We start from the raw sequence: 16,452 nt of genomic DNA, 5'->3' as shown, positions 1-16,452 counted from the left end.
GAGGAAGAAATATTCATTTCATTCATCCCCCCCCACACCAAAAAAACAGTACAGTCTTATAGGAAAATATTGAAATAGAAACATATTCAGAATCTATAATCACTCGTGAATACAAAGGTATTTCTATTTCTATCAACACATGAGCAAAATGTACTACTAGGTATTTATCCAAAGGATACAAAAATGCTGATTTGAAGGGGTACATGCACCCCAATAGCAGCTCTATCAACAACAGCCAAATTATGGAAAAAATTCAAATGCCCATGGACTGATGAATGGATAAGAAAGATGTGGGATGGATACACACACACACACACACACACACACGGGAATATTACTTGGCAATCAAAAAGAATGAAATCTTGCCATTTGCAACAACATGAATTGAACTAGAGTATTATGCTAAGCAAAATAAATCAGTCAGAGAAAGACAGACATCATATGATTTCCCTGATATGTGGAATTTAAGAAACAAAACAGGTGAACATAGGGGAAAGGAAGGAAAAATAAGGTAAAAACAGAGAGGGAGGCAAACCATAAAAGACTTAAATACAGAGAACAAACTGATGGTCGCTGGAGTGGAGATGGATGGGGATGGGCTAAATGGGTGATGGGCATTAGGGAGTGCACTTGAGATGAACACTGGGTGTTATAGGTAAGTGATGAATCATTGAAACCAAGATTACACTGAATGTTAACTAACATGAATTTAAATATATAAATTAAAGAATAATAGTAATCAAATGAAATAAAATATGAGACTGCCCTATAATACCAACTTCTATTTAATATTAAATGGAAAATCTCACTAATCATAAGAAAAATATATTAAATACCTAAGAATTAAAAAGAATGTGACTGCCATATTGAAATTCAAAGAAACCTACAGCCACTGCCAAGTTATAGCTTTGCACAGAGTCAAGATTTAAATTTATATACGTAAATTATTATAAATTATAAAATATATAGATATTTTAATTATGTAATTCATAAATTTATAATTATATATTTAATATATATAATTTTACATATATTAGAAGATGTCATACATATGTATTATTTTTTAAGTCGCACATATGCATGTTTAACTAGATATGATATTACATAGGGTATTCTATATGTAATATTATATAAGACATAATACTTTATGTAGATAGATATGTTCAACTTTAAAAAACAATATGAACATCACTATGAACATAGATACACACACATATATAATACTGATGATTTTGGAATCAGTAAATCATTAGAATAAGAAGTAAACCATAATGGATAATTTATTAAAACAATGCAGTTCATGACTGCAATGTCAATTTCTTTGTAAAATGTTTTCTCTAAACCCCTTAACCTTGAATGTGTATTTATAGCAAGTATTCCAAAAACAGCATGGAAACTATTTTAATTTATTTCCCAGACTTAAACGTGACTTTGAGTAGATATTGAAGATTATCTTCTTTATCCATTCATCAGAGAAGGACAGATATCATGTATTTTCACTCATATGTGGACCTTGAAAAACTTAACCGAAGACCATGGGGGAAGGAAAGGAGAAAAAAAATAGTCACAAACAGAGGAGGGAGGCGAACCATAAGAAACTCTTAAATACAGAGAACAAACTGAGGGTGGACAGGGGTGGGGAAGAGGGGAAAATGGGTGATGGGCATTGAGGGGGGCACTTGTTGGGATGAGCACTGGGTGTTGTATGTAAGCCAATTTGACAATAAATTATATTCATAAAAAGATATTGAGGATAATATAAAAAGAAATTATCTCAAATCCAACCTAATAAGTTGCAACTTTAATGAGACTTTACCCTAGTAGAGTCTTACCTTTCTCTTTGTTTTAAAGAAGATTTACCAATAGTAACAGCTCAATCTACTCATATACATTCTCCTGTATTTTTCTCTTATATTTCTGAGACAGCTGGAGTAGGACCATATACATCAAGACCCTTACAAAGTTTCCTTCTCCCCAAATGTTCTCTGGGTGGTCTTTACTCCCCATGGTTCTCCTCTTCCACCTCCTTCTAGTTATAGTCTCATGCTGACTATGCCAAAGCTATATTTGTCATTTCCCCAGGACCATAAGCTATCATTTTTTCACACCCTTACTATATCATCTCCTACTTTTTATAAGCTTCATTACAGTTATGCAGATTTTATATTTACAATTTCAATTCTGAATTCCTACAAGTCACTCCAAATATGGATCTCCCTCACTCCAAGTAGAAAAATATTATAAACAAGGAATTACAAAATAAGCATCTAAATAAACACCAAGAGGAATGCAAATAAAATGATATAAATATTCAATAACTAAACTGATTAAAAGCATTGATTATAGCTGAGTTGTCAAGGACATATTAAAATTATACACCTCAAATATTTTGTTAGTGGCATGGAATTACTTAGTGAGGACAAAACCATGAATGCAATCTTACAATCCCCTGGAGAAATCACTGGGGAACAGCTACTACAGTGCGTGTGCATGCTGTTTACACACACACACACACACACACACACACACACATTTACATTATACTTCAATTACACATACATATGTGCAAAATTACTACATGGTGGTGTTTGCTAAAGAATCCGTGACTATGTGTCAGAGCTAACAATGTTACCTAAACACTATTAATAATTGGTATCTGCTTTCTGTATTGGATCCCTCACACCCCAGTTATAGACAAACATTAATATAACTTTCTTTACTGTTCCCTTGTGAAAGAATATAGTGTTATTTTCCTATTCTGTAAAAGAAAATGAGTGTTACATGACCAATACCAAATGATTTTTTTTTGGGGGGGGGTGCTTTTCCACTGGTTTATTTTCCTAAAAGCAGGGAAATAAGGCTCGTGTTAATCCTAGAACCATGGGGATTCATATAAGGTCTTTAGTGAAATTAGTTGGGTGGACTTTGGAGATAAAGAGAACTCTGTTTATACACTGTACAAAATGATGTTTATGAATGAGAGTTACTAAATCTTAGCCTTTATTTCATGATCCATAAAAATGGAGTTAATGATATTTTGTTAGTATGTTGTGAAAATTGTAATACTAACAGAAATATTTAGGAAGATGCTTCAGCAGAGGGTTAAATCACTATATATTTTAATACTAAACTGAAGATAATGCCAAAAGAAAGTATGCCATCCACAGATTAACCACCTAGACATCAATATTGAGAAATAGGTCAGAGACACTTCCACATTCCAAAATACGACAGAATTCATAATATTATTTTGAACAAAAGTATCATTAACATAATCATAAAATCAACAAAAATCGACAGACAAGAAAAATATAATGCTTAGTATGAGAAATAAATGAAAGTTAAATGTTGATTTTTATTTAGTTGGCTTAGTTTAGAAAGATGTGGAGTAAATACATAGAAGGATACACAGTGTAGAGTTTAAAAGGTGCAGTAAATATAACCTGAGTTTAAATTTTTTTTAATTTTAAGTTTTTATTAAATTCTAGTTGGTTAACATGCAGTGTAATATCAGTTTCAGGTGTACAATTCAGTGGCTCAACACTTCCATATAACAGCCAGTGCTTACCACAACAAGTACACTCCTTAATCCCCATTACCTATTTCACCCATTCCCCAACTCACCTCTCCTCTGGTAACCACCAGTTGGTTCTCTATAGTTAAGGGTCTGTTTCTTGGTTTGCCCCCTCTTTTTTCTCCCCTTTGTCATTTGTTTTATTTCTTAAATTCCACATGTGAGTGAAATCATATGATATTTGTGCTTGACTGACCTATTTCGCTTAGCATTATGTTTGTTAGCTCCATCCATGTCATTACAAATGGCAAGATTTCATTCTTTTTTATGGATGAGTCATATTCCATTGTATATATATATGGCTGAGTATATATATTCCATTATTTGGCTACTATAGATAATGCTGCTATAAATATCAGGGCGCATAATATCCCTTTGAATTTGTATTTTGTATTCTTTGGGTAAATACCTAGAGTGATTCCTGTTCCTGCCCATCTTCACCAGCATGTGGCTGTAGTTTGTGTTCCAGATTTTGGCCATTCTACGAGGTGTGTAGTAGTATCTAATTATCATTTTAATTTGAATTTCTCTAATGACAAATGATGTGGAGCATCTTTTCCTATGCTTATTTGCCACCTGTATGTCTTTGGCAAGGTGTCTGTTAATGTCTTTGAACCATATTTTCATTGGGTTATATGTTTTCTTAATGTTGAGTTTTAAGAATTCTTTTTATACTTACAATTGTTCTTTATCAGGCATGTCCTTTGCAAATATTTTCTCCCAGTCTATAGCTTGCATTCTCATTCTCTTGACATTGTCTTCCACAGAGCAGAAGTTTTTAATGAAGCCCAGCTTAAAAACTATTTCTTTCATGGATTGTTTCCAAGAGGGAAGACATAGCATAATATTACAAAGTTAAAAAGAATTAAGTTTGTTAGTTTAGTGAGGCACACGTACTAAAGTGTAGTACAAATTTTCCCGTAACTGGAGGAAATTCCTTCCTAATCTCTAAGTGGCATTATTTTATTATAGCATCATTAAATTAACATGTGGATTAAAATATTTTTTTGAACTTCCGTTTGAAATGTTACCTTCATGAAATATAAAACATGGTCAGGTATTGAGCTTCTATTACCTTTGAGGGCTAGAAGAGTGTGATACATCAGAGAGCCAGTATTTCCTTGGATGCCCATTGTCAAAAGTTAATAAAAAGTGTGATTGTCTTTGTGTTTGTATTTTGATAGTATCTACATGGTCTGACATGTCAAGTTTAGTGCACATTTACATTATTAGGGAAATATATAAGCAGTAAAAGGCCTGTAACATGCAGAACAGTTGACCTGATCCAAAAATACTAAATTCTAAAAGTAATTACTATTTTTAATTTGTGTTTTTATATATATTAAAATGTTTATTTTGAGAGAGAGTGCGCAAGTGCAGGGTGGGGGAGGGAGAGAGAGAGGGAGAGAGAGAATCTCAAGCAGGCTCCACACTCAGCGTGGAGCCTGACATAAGGCCCAGTCTCATGAACCATGAGATCATGACCTGAGCTGAAATCAAGAGTTGGATGCTTAACCAACTAAGCCACCCAAGTGCCCCTAAAAGTAATTACTAATTTTTAAATAAAGGAAATTAAGACTACTGCATGAAATAATCAATTGTTACTTTTCATTTTCTTTTTTTCTTCTCTTTTATATAGGTATCTAGTGCATAAAAGACTTTTTTTGAAATTTCAAGTATCCTGTGGCAGTGTTCTAGATTAGTAAGTTGTTGAACTAGTTCTTCATTGTAGTATTGTTAGATTGCATATTATTTTTTCTGGAACATGATCCTTCCTAGAAGGTAAACTTTTTAGTAGTATCTTGGAAGACATTGGGAAAGAGAGTTATTGTATCCATTTAACTTTTCAGAAATATTTAAAAAGTGACAATTTTCTTGAAGAGTAAAAAATGATGTATTTTAAAAATGTATGTATGTAAGAGGAGATGGGAGTTCTATGGCTATAAAAATGTTCTACAGAGGAGGGCATTTATTTATTGCCCAAGATTTCTCTTGAGGAACAGATTTCTCCAAGAGAGAAGCTTCTGCTTTACTAAACACATAATTGGTATAAGTTTATAGTTTGTTATATAAAGAAATCTCTGGGTATAATATCCATAGGCCCAGATGTTAGTCTGTGGCATGTGTTGGAGCAAAGACTATTTTTCAGCATAATAAGACTTATGTCCATGAACTTTGGGCATCTGAATGGATCAATGCTGGTGTCATAAATGGATATGCTAGAGATTATCTGTACCTGGCTATTGCAGGTTAATGAAAGTTAATTGTTAACTTCCATGTGTTTTGCCAAGTTGCTTGTTATATAACAAATAGCTTGAAACTAGTCAAGGTGGAAGGTTTTACACCACAGATATTGGTAAATGCTATGCAAAAGTGTTTTTTTTTCTTTTTTCACCATAGAAAGCCAATTGGTAAACATTTATAGCACATCATCAGATACTGAAGTGCAAAAAAAGTGCATATGTAGAGACAGCAAAGTAGAGTTCTAGGATTTAACAAATGGAGTACCTAAAAGCTAGAAGTATTTTTATTAGTTTTCCATTATTGAATGATTTAGAGTCTTAAAACAACTTTCTATTTAACTTTGACTCTGCTCCCAATTCTGCTTTAGACTAGAGAGCTTTTCTAGGCTGGCTTTGTTCATGTTCATGTGAATCAGACTCATCAGAGGGTGAGCTTATCCTAGAGGTCATCACATGCATGTTTTGCAGTTGTCTCTCTCATATCTTTGTGGGTCAATCTCCCGAGTTGTGTGTCCCTCACCATTCAGCATGCTAAAAGGTTAAATCACAGAACAAAGAGTTCACAGCAATATGGATGGACCTTATGGGTATCATGCTAAGTGAAACAAATTAGACAGTGAAAGACAAATACTGTATGATCTTACTTGTATGTAGAAAATAACAACAACAAACAACAAGTTTATAGATACAGAGAAAAGTTGGTGGCTACTGAAGGCACAGAGTGGGTAAAATAAGTAAGGGGGGTCAAAAGGTACAAACTTCTACTTATAAAATAAATAATGGGGAAGTAATATGTAGCAAACTAACTACAGTTAACAATACTGTGTTGTATACTTGAAACTTGTTAAGAGAGTGAATCTTAAGGCTTAAGATTAAAGGCTTTCCCAGACAAACAAAAACTGAAGGAGTTCATGACCACTAAACCAGCCCTGCAAGAGATCCTAAGGGGGACTCTGTGAGTGGAACACTGTACAGGCTACAAAGGACCAGAGACGTCACCACAAGCATGAAACCTTCAGATAACACAACGACACTAAATCCATATCTTTCAATAATAACGTTGAATGTAAATGGGCTAAATGCTCCAATCAAAAGAGATAGGGTATCAGAATGGATTAAAAAATCCATCTATATGCTGTCTACAAGAGACCCATTGTAGACCTGAGGACACCTTCTAACTGTAAAATTAATTAAAAATTATTTTTATCCTATTTGCAACAGCATCAAAAATAATAAAATACTTAGGAATAAATTTAACCAAGAAAGTAAAAAATTTGTACTCGGAAAACTTTATTATTTTTACATTTAATTACAGTATAGTTAACATACAGTGTTCATCATGAGAAGTGTACTTTTAATTCCCCATCACCTATTTCATCTATCACTCCAGTCCCCACCAACTCTCCTCCAGTAACCATCAGTTTGTTCTTTATAGTTAAGAGTCTCTTTTCTTCTTGGTTTTGTTTTTTAAATTCCACATATAAGTGAAGTCATACAGTATTTGTCCTGCTCTAACTTATTTTGCTTAGCATCATACCCTCTAGATCTGTCCAAATTGTTGCAAATGGCAAGATTTCATTATTTTTCATGGCTGGAGAGTGTTCCATTGTGTATATGTATAGCACATCTTCTTTACCCATTCATCTATTAGTGGATACTTGGGTTGCTTCCATAATTTGGCTGTTATAAATAATGCTGCAATAAACATAGGGATGCATGTATTTTTTTGAATTAGTGTTTTCATATTCTTTGGGTAAATAACTAGTAGTGGAATTACTGGATCATATGGAAGTTCTACTTTTAATTTTTTGAGAAACCTCTATACTGTTTTCCACAGTGGCTGTGACAGTTTGCATCTCATTAACAGTGCATAAGCTTTCCTTTTTGTCTTTATCCTTGCCAACACTTGTTTCTTGCGGTTTTGATTTTAGCCATTCTGACAGGTGTGAAGTGATACCTTACCTCACCTGGTTTTGATTTGCATTTGCCTGATGATGAGTGACGTTGCTTATCTTTTTAATGTGTCTGTTGATCATCTGTATGTCCTCTTTGGAGAAATGTCTGTTCATGTCTTCTGCCTAATTTTAATTGGATTATTTGTTTTGGGGGGGGTTGAGTTAATATGAATTCTTTATAGATTTTGGATACTAACCCTTTATTGGATATATCATTTGCCAATATCTTCTCTCATTCCGTAGGTTGCCTTTTAGGTTTGTTGAGGGTTTCCTTCACTGCACAGAAGCTTTTTATTTTGATGTAGTTGTAATAGTTTTTTTTTTTTTCTTTTGTTTCTCTTCCCTGAGGAGACATTTCTACAAAACTGTTGCTATGATTGATGTCAGAGAAATTGCTACCTGTGCTCTCTTCTAGGATTTTTGTGGTTTCAGGTTTCACATTTAGACCCTTAATTATACATGGAGAACTTTAAAACATTGATGAAAAAATTGAAGAAGACACAAATAAAGGGAAAGGTATCCTATGTTCAGGATTATAAAAGTGAGTATGGTTAAAATATACATACTACTCAAAGCAATCTACAGATACAAGCAAATTCTTATTAAGATTCCAATTCCATTTTTTATAGAAATAGAAAAAGCAATCCTAAAATTTGTATAGAACCATAAAATACCCTGAATAGCCAGAGTAATCCCAAGAAAAAAGGATCAAAGTTGGAGGGATCACACTTCTTGATGTTAAACTGTATTTATAAGGTACAGTAATTAATATGATACTGATATAAAAACAGACACATAGACTAATAGATCAGAATTGAGAACTCAGAAATAAACCCATGCATCTATGGTTAACTAATATTTGACAGGGGAACCACAAATACTCAATAGAGATAAGATAATCTCTTAAGGAAAGGAAGCTGGGACAACTGGATATTCATATGCAAATGACTGAAATTGGATTCCTATCTTACATCACTCACAAAAATGGTAAAGACAAATATAAGACCTAAAACCATAAAACTCCTAGAAGAAAACAGAATCAAAGCTGCTTGATATTGGTCTTGGCAATTGTTTTATGGATAAGACAACCAAAGCACAAACAAACGAAAAAATAAGTAGTACTGCATCAAACTCAAAAGCTTCTTCACAGCAAAAGAAATGAAATGAGGAAGCAACCTATGGAACAGGAGAAAATATTTGCAAACTACATATCTGATAAAGGGTTAATATTCAAAATATGTAAGGGACTCATACAACTCAATCGCAGAAAACCTCAAATAATCCACTTAAAAGTGGGAAGAGGAACTGAAGAGATATTTTTTCAAAGAAAACATAAAAATCACCAACAGATACATGAAAAGGTGTTCAACATCACTAATTATCAATAAATGCAAACCAAAACCACCATGAGGTATCATCTCACACTTGTTAAAATGGTTATTATCAAAAAGACAAGTGATGGGTGTTGGTGAGGATGTGGAGGAAAGGAAACCCTTGTGCACTGTTGGTTAGAATGTAAATTGGTGCAGCCATTGTGGAAAACAGTATGGAGGTTTCTCAAAAACCTGGAGGTATCATATCCAACAATTTCACTTCTGGGTTTATATATAAAGGAAATGAAATTACTGTCTTAAAAAGTTATCTACACTCCCATGTTTACTGCAATGTTCTCATAATAGACAAGATATGGAAACCATCTAAGTGTCAGTACTGACAGTACAGTATGGTACTGACATGTAAAATAGGCTACATTGGCCAAATGGTGCCTAGATTAATACTGGGTTTCTGCTCTCTTGATATGTACTGTGCTTAGAAAGATGGAAACCAACTGGGAAACCAAAAGGTACAGACAAAATGGGGACATGCAGTTGCTGTACCTGTTTAGTTTTACTATAGCATTCAGCCCTCATCCTTCCTAGAGCTGTAGCAAAGGCCAGTCCCCAATTCTACCCACATTAGAGCTATCTACATGCCATACAGCAGATTTCTCAGAGGCTGGGGGGAGATCAAGCTCAGTACAATTTGAAGGTACTCTACAGAACACTTGGCTTGACCAAGATTTATTATAGATTCACTCCTGTATATGAATAGCAATGATTGTCATTTCCCGGATATGCCTGCTCCATTAGGTATTAGAAGCATATTTAAAATTGAATTGATCATGATTTTTATTTGCTTCATCTATAAAATTTAACATCACACTGATAAATAAAACAAGATTTTTAACCAGTGTAGTTAGATATTTCCTTGTCACTGACTTGTTTCCTTCAATATAGATAGTTGGGTATATTCTTTACCATGGTTAAATATGCTATTTTTCTAATTTGCTTTTCCCAGAGACCTAAAGAATAGTCATTTAGAAGTGAACTCCACAGAAATTTGAGGTTATTAAATCTCCTGTGTTCTCCTATGCTTGAGGATAATATGAAGTGCAAGGCACCTGCCCTATTTCAGTATCAGTTTACACTTACCAGGTGTCCTGAATAAGAATGTAATTGCAAACAAAAGACAAATTGGATTATACCACTCCTCCTGATTTGAAATAAAATACCCAAGAGAGTTACTTGCTGTTCAAGTATGTTTAGTAACATGAGAAGTATAAAGGATATAGATAAATAAAATATTTAATTTCTCAGAATCTAGGATTTCTGAAACTATTATCCTGTGAAAACAAGAAGTCAAGAACATTGTGTTTTACAAAGCTTTTCCATGCATTATATAACTTGCTATGGTTCCCTTTGAAAAGGGAGATTTAGTATACTCCAGAGGCCATTTATTCTTCATACACACACACACACACACACACACACACACACACACTACTCTACAAGCACAAAGCCCCATGGTAGTATAATTAGGGTTTCGTCATTGCAGAGTTCTTGTGCAGTTTGCTATAAACAATATTTAACATAAGTATAATTCTTTATAATTGACACAGCATATCCATATATATGGTGTCTAATGGTCATCCTAAAGAGTACAGTGAAATAATTACCCTCTTTTAAAGAGGCGGAAATATTGTGACTCAGAGTTTAAGTCATTTGCCTGACGTTACATAGCAAATGGAACTTGAACCCAGAGCCTCATGACTTTCCAGGAACCATCACCATGTTACTTTTTGTAATCCCCCTTTTTAAGGAATATAGACTGCTATCTCACCAATACCTGCAATAGTTGGTATGTGATACATATATGGTCAGGGGTAATTATTATAGAACACGTTTAAAGTGTCTTGGGAAATAATCATATGAATAACATCTAAATCTAAATCAAAATATGTCTTTGAGGCATAAGAAATTTGGAATCCAGGAAAAGGAAAATATAATTAGGTGACATTATAATGAATATAAGAACACAACATTTTACTTTCAAAATTCTAATTACTGTATGTATCTTCAAAAGTCTATGCAAATCTAATTATCTTGCATATGTTTTATTTATATGTGTGATGTGTTTGATATTTTCTCTCTAGACCAATTCTATGAAGCAATTTAAAAGTTTAAGTGCTGGAAAATTGGATGAAGAATATTCCAAAATCCAATAAAGAAAAAATATATACAAAATCGGTTTGTGAAAGGTAAGATCAAGGTCAAGTTACAGTAAGGATATTCCTGGTTCTATGACTTACCACAGATCTTTCCATCTACTTGTTCTTATCGATGTCTAAAATACTTTTCCTCAGGGGTACATGGGTGGCTCAGTGGGTTAAGCGCCTGACTCTTGATCATGGCTCAGGTCATGCTTTCATGGTTCCTGAGTTCAGGCCCCATATAGGTATCTGTGCTGACAGCATGGAGCCTGCTTGTGATTCTGTCTCTTTCTCTCTGCCGGCCCCCACCCCCTACTCTCTCTCTCTCTCTGTCTTTCTCTCTGTCTCTTCCCCACTGGCACACATGCTCTCTTTCTCAAAATAAATAAATAAACTTAAAAAAACTAAGAAACAATTTGAATAGAATGCTTTTCCCCCAGGGATCCCAATGGCTCTCACCCTCACTGCCCTCAAGTCTTCATTCAAATGTCACCTTTTGAGACCTTCCCTGACCACTGTATTTAAAAGTGTAACCCTCCTCCCAAAACCATTTATTCTTATTTTACTATACAGCATATATCACAGTCTAACATCTTATATAGTATTCATTTATTGTCTGTATCTTCTTATTGGGATGTAAGCTCCATGGGGGTAGAGATTTTGATCTGTTTTGCCAACTGTACCTAGAAAAGTGGCAGGTACTGGGTTGGTGTTCAAGAAATGCTGTTTTTTACACAATGAAAGCATGATAGAAGGAAGGAAGGAGGGGAGGGAGGGAAAGAAGAGAGGAAGGAGAAAGAAAGGAAAATAAAGAGTGAGAGAGAGAGGGAGCCTGAAAGGTATGTAAAAGGACAATATTTTGCATATTATCTTCGTGAAAAAGTAGCATTGATATCATCAACAGTTAATTTCTGCTGTTAATTAATACTCCTGGTGCTGCTGATAAATCTAGAGAAAAAAAAACATTCAGGAGAGAAGAAAATAGAAAAATGAAGGAGGGTTCATAAGGATCAGAAAGAGATCAGAAATATAAACAACCAACCAGAGCTGGCCTTGTTTACATTATTTTATTTGATCCTCCTAAGGGATCTGTGAGGCCATGAAACTTGAGGATTGCCAAAAGATACAGGGAAATTAAGTTGGAGCCATGCTAGTCTAAGCACCCAAAGGAGCCTAAGGATGGAGAGATAGAGAAGGGCAGGGTATAAAGTCAGGTTTCCAATCCCCAATGCTAGGCCTTTTATCAGGGTTGAACCTTTTCTTTAATGTTTATTTATTATTTTTGACAGACAGACAGAATGTGGCCCGGGTAGAGGCAGAGAAAGAGGGAGGCACAGAATCCGATCCAGGCTCCAGGCTCCGAGCTGTCAACACAGAGCCTGATGCGGGGCTCGAACTCACGAACCATGAGATCATGACCTGAGATGAAGTTGGATGCTCAACTGACTGAGACACCCAGGTGCCCCCCAATCCTAGGCCTTTTAAAGTTTTCTGCAGACCTACAAAAGAATGAGCAGTGAAGAAGAGAAAGTAAATCATGTATACTTCAAAATATTGGGCAGGTATTTTTTAGCGGGGTTGCAGTTCATCCTAGTAAAGACACTTTCATTTATATAGGAAGATTGATTTACTCACTGGAAAGCCACTACCTAAATAGGCATGAGATTATTTGCATTGAAACACTACATACATATTAATAACACCATTACATTTTTTACAAACTTATCCAAAAATAATGATCTTGTAGAGAGAATTATATTTATAATAACTATCTGTACTTCAGCCTGGCATGTGCAGTGGAATAGAAACCTTTGCTGTATTACTGTCAAGATAAATAAGGTATCTGGAGTCATTAATAAGACAGTATTTTAGCGACTTACCTAGAACTTTGCTGTAGTATGAATTCCATTCTCCCCAATAGGATTCAAATATGTAGTCTTGCAGAAGATAGGATATAGTATTTTTTACCCTCTCACCAAAGGTCATGTGGTCAGTGAGCTCTGACAAAGCTGCAGGAACATAGGAGGCAGGTGCGGGGATTTTCCCACAGTGTCTCTCCACTGTTGAGGCTGGAGAGAACCTCAGTGTGTACACAAATGGAATTCCTAATTTCAGAGCAACCAGGTCCCCACAGACAGTTACTGGGTCTGCTAACAACACATCAAAACCACCTTCCTGAAGTCTTGCCAGTAACTTGGTGTTGTTTAATACTCCATCACAGATTTGTATATTCATTTGAAAAGCAGCATCTAGAAATTTTCCTAGTTCTTTGTAGAAAGTCCAGAGAGTGAGTGGAGTTGGTCTGTGGTCTATCCACAGCATTATCATGTGTTCAATTAAGGAGTCTATATTGCTGCTCTTATAGGAGATAGGTATCACTTCAAAATTCACAGGAGAATCAGGATTGGAATTGATGAATAGAGTTGCTGATGAAGCCAGTACAGTCACATTGTGATTTCTTTGGATCAGCTCTTCTAGAATGAGCTCAATATTTAACCAATGGCTACCATCCGTTGGCCAAATTAGCACATTTCCATTAAGAACAATTTTAGTCAAAGTCAAAATAAAAACCAGCAGCTGGACAAACTTCTTAGACATGGTGATATCCATTACAAAAACCATCCTACTGTAGATCTTTTAATATAAAAAGACATTTTCAAAGTATATTTAGGCATTTTTTCAAATAAAATAATATTTAATGTGATGGCTACACTCATTCATACATAGGTCAATTGATCTATAGATTAAAAGGAAAAAGATATAATTCAAACCTTTATATGCATTAATATGATTATTCTGACAACAGAAATGATATTTTAAATGATATTTCAAATCCTATTTTAAAGGAAAAGAAGTCAAGTTATAAGCCTGGTATCTGTGTACTCTGTGATAATAACTATAAAATGTGTCTTCAATTTAATAAACCTTTTCCCAAATTAGGTTAAAAAATATTAGTTCTTATTGCTAAAGCCATTTACTCAGAACTTATGGTATCTTCAAATTAGATGTCCTTTATTACAAGGCATATTTTTAGTCTTTACTTTTTACTTATTTATTTTTGAGAAAGAGCAAGAGAGCAAGCAGGGGGAGGGGCAGAGGCAGAGGGAGAGAGAGAATCCCAAGCAGGCTCCACACTGTCAATTCAGAGCCTGATTTGGAGCTTGAACTCACAAACCGTGAGATTATAAACTGAGCCAAAATCAAGAGCCAGACCCTTTACTGACTGAGCCACTCAGGAGCAGCTAATATTTATTTATTTATTTATTTATTTATTTATTTATTTATTTATTTATTTATTTCTTCTTTAGAGAGAGAAAAAGCATGAGTAGGGGAGGGGCAGAAAGAGAGGGAGAAAGGATCCGAAGCAGACCCCATGCTAACAGCAGAGAGTCTGATGTGACGCTTAAATTCATGAACCAAACCCTGAGATCATGACCTGAGCCGAAGTCCAATGCTTCACTGACTGAGCCACGCAGGCCACCCATATCACAAGGCATTTTTACATACATTGTCTAATTCAGTCCTTCATGGAATCCTGTGAGGCACAAATGATTTGCTCCATTTCATTCATAGTGAAATTAATACTGAGTTGCATACCCAAAAGCATATGACAAAATAGGGCAATTTGGGCTATTATCATACCATCATTTGAGAAATTGCTGGAGATCTACAGTATTATGCCTCATCTTTGAAAGTGTTAGAAGCTTTGGGAATGCACAATGACCAGCCTTATGATCACTTCCCATGGCTCATATTTAGGAAAAAAATTAAAAACAACCTTCATTTAGAAGAGGTTTCTTGGACATTTCAAGATGTTTTAGATTAATTGGGTTATAGAGTAAATTACTACACATTTGATAGAGGAGAGTTTTCTTCTCTGATAAAGCATATTTACAATCATCTCCTTGGTGCAGGGAATTTTTCACTTTCTTCCATATGACATCTTCACACCAAATCAGGAGGATAGGGCCTGGCACCAGAAGGAACAACATGCTTCTTCACTTGGAGCTGTGTAGTAGCTTAAAATATGTGGACACTAGCATTCAATAGCCCCATATTTAAAAACTTCTTTTACAAGCACTGTGACCCTGGAAAACTACCTAGTCCCTTTCAGCCTTGGTTTTCTCATGCATAAATGAGAGATAATGATATTCATTTGTTATATTACTTTGTGGATTAGCAATAATACCTGCAAAGTTGTCTTGTAAACTGCTTGGTTCAAAGCAATATTTGGTAATATTCACAGTTTAATAAATTTGCCTAAAGATTGATCAGGAAACCAATGGGTTAACTACAGAATGACCAGCTAGACATAGATAAAATGATATCTATCAGTTGAGATTCTTACTAAATGCCAAACTGAAGGAGGGCAGCTATATCATGGTTCTATTTGAAAAATTAAAATCATTAGAGGTTTCTATTAAAAAGAGAAAATAAGAACAATAAAGTGATTAAAAGGATAGAAAGCAGGAATTGAGAGTGGAAATAAAGTGGTTTGCTTTTTTTTCATGCTCTGTTGCCTCTGAATTGACTAATTACAGGCCTTGAGTAACAAAAAGACCAGAAAGACAGAGAAAGGGAAAGAGAGGAGAGGGAAGTGATGCTTTTAGAATTATTGTGCTTGTATCCTTTTAAGAGTCAGCCTCAATTTCAATATTATGTCTTTAAATTTTTTTTGATGTTTGTTTGTTTATTTATTTATTTATTTATTTATTTATTTATTTATTTATGAGAGAGAGAGATAGAGAGAGAGAGTATGAGCAGGGGAGGGGCAGAAAGAGAGTGGGGGAGAGAGAATCCCAAGAAGGCTTCTACCTGTGAGTGCAAAGCCTGACTTGAGGCTTGAACCTATGAACCATGAGATCATGACCCGAGCCTAAATCAGTTGGACGTTTAACCAACTGAGCCACCCTGACACCCCTGTACTTTTAAAATTTATTAGATTTTGAAACACAACAGCAAAGGAGAGTATGACTAATCCTGGAGACCATTAAAATTGACCTAGTAGAAAGAATTTGAAGTGTCCTCATAAATCTGTGCTATCACAACCTGCCAATAAATAGGAGACAAAACACAGCAATGTACAAGGCATAATCAAAAGTTTATCTATAAAATACTTAGATTTGTCTAATTATGGACATCCAGATAAAT

The 16,452-nt window shown here is 34.7% G+C and overlaps 1 protein-coding gene across 4 annotated transcripts in view; it reads right to left on the bottom strand.

The window, feature by feature from the left end:
• LOC106977026 (UDP-glucuronosyltransferase 2A1) overlaps nucleotides 1-16,452 on the bottom strand; it is a 52,562-nt gene that overhangs the window by 26,160 nt on the left and 9,950 nt on the right. For 2 of the 4 annotated variants that reach the window (XM_053217276.1, XM_015074497.3), the window contains exon 2: nucleotides 13,182-13,813. The exons of the other annotated variants lie outside the window; for them this stretch is intronic. In XM_053217276.1, coding sequence (XP_053073251.1) covers nucleotides 13,182-13,813 — 632 coding nt within the window. The remainder of the gene's footprint in view (nucleotides 1-13,181; nucleotides 13,814-16,452) is intronic. 4 annotated transcript variants of the gene reach the window in all.

Source organism: Acinonyx jubatus, chromosome B1 (genome assembly GCF_027475565.1).
Source record: "Acinonyx jubatus isolate Ajub_Pintada_27869175 chromosome B1, VMU_Ajub_asm_v1.0, whole genome shotgun sequence".
Taxonomy (NCBI): domain Eukaryota; kingdom Metazoa; phylum Chordata; class Mammalia; order Carnivora; family Felidae; genus Acinonyx; species Acinonyx jubatus.
The sequence above is the reverse complement of the archived record's forward strand: the minus strand, read 5'-3'. Positions and strand labels throughout refer to the sequence as shown.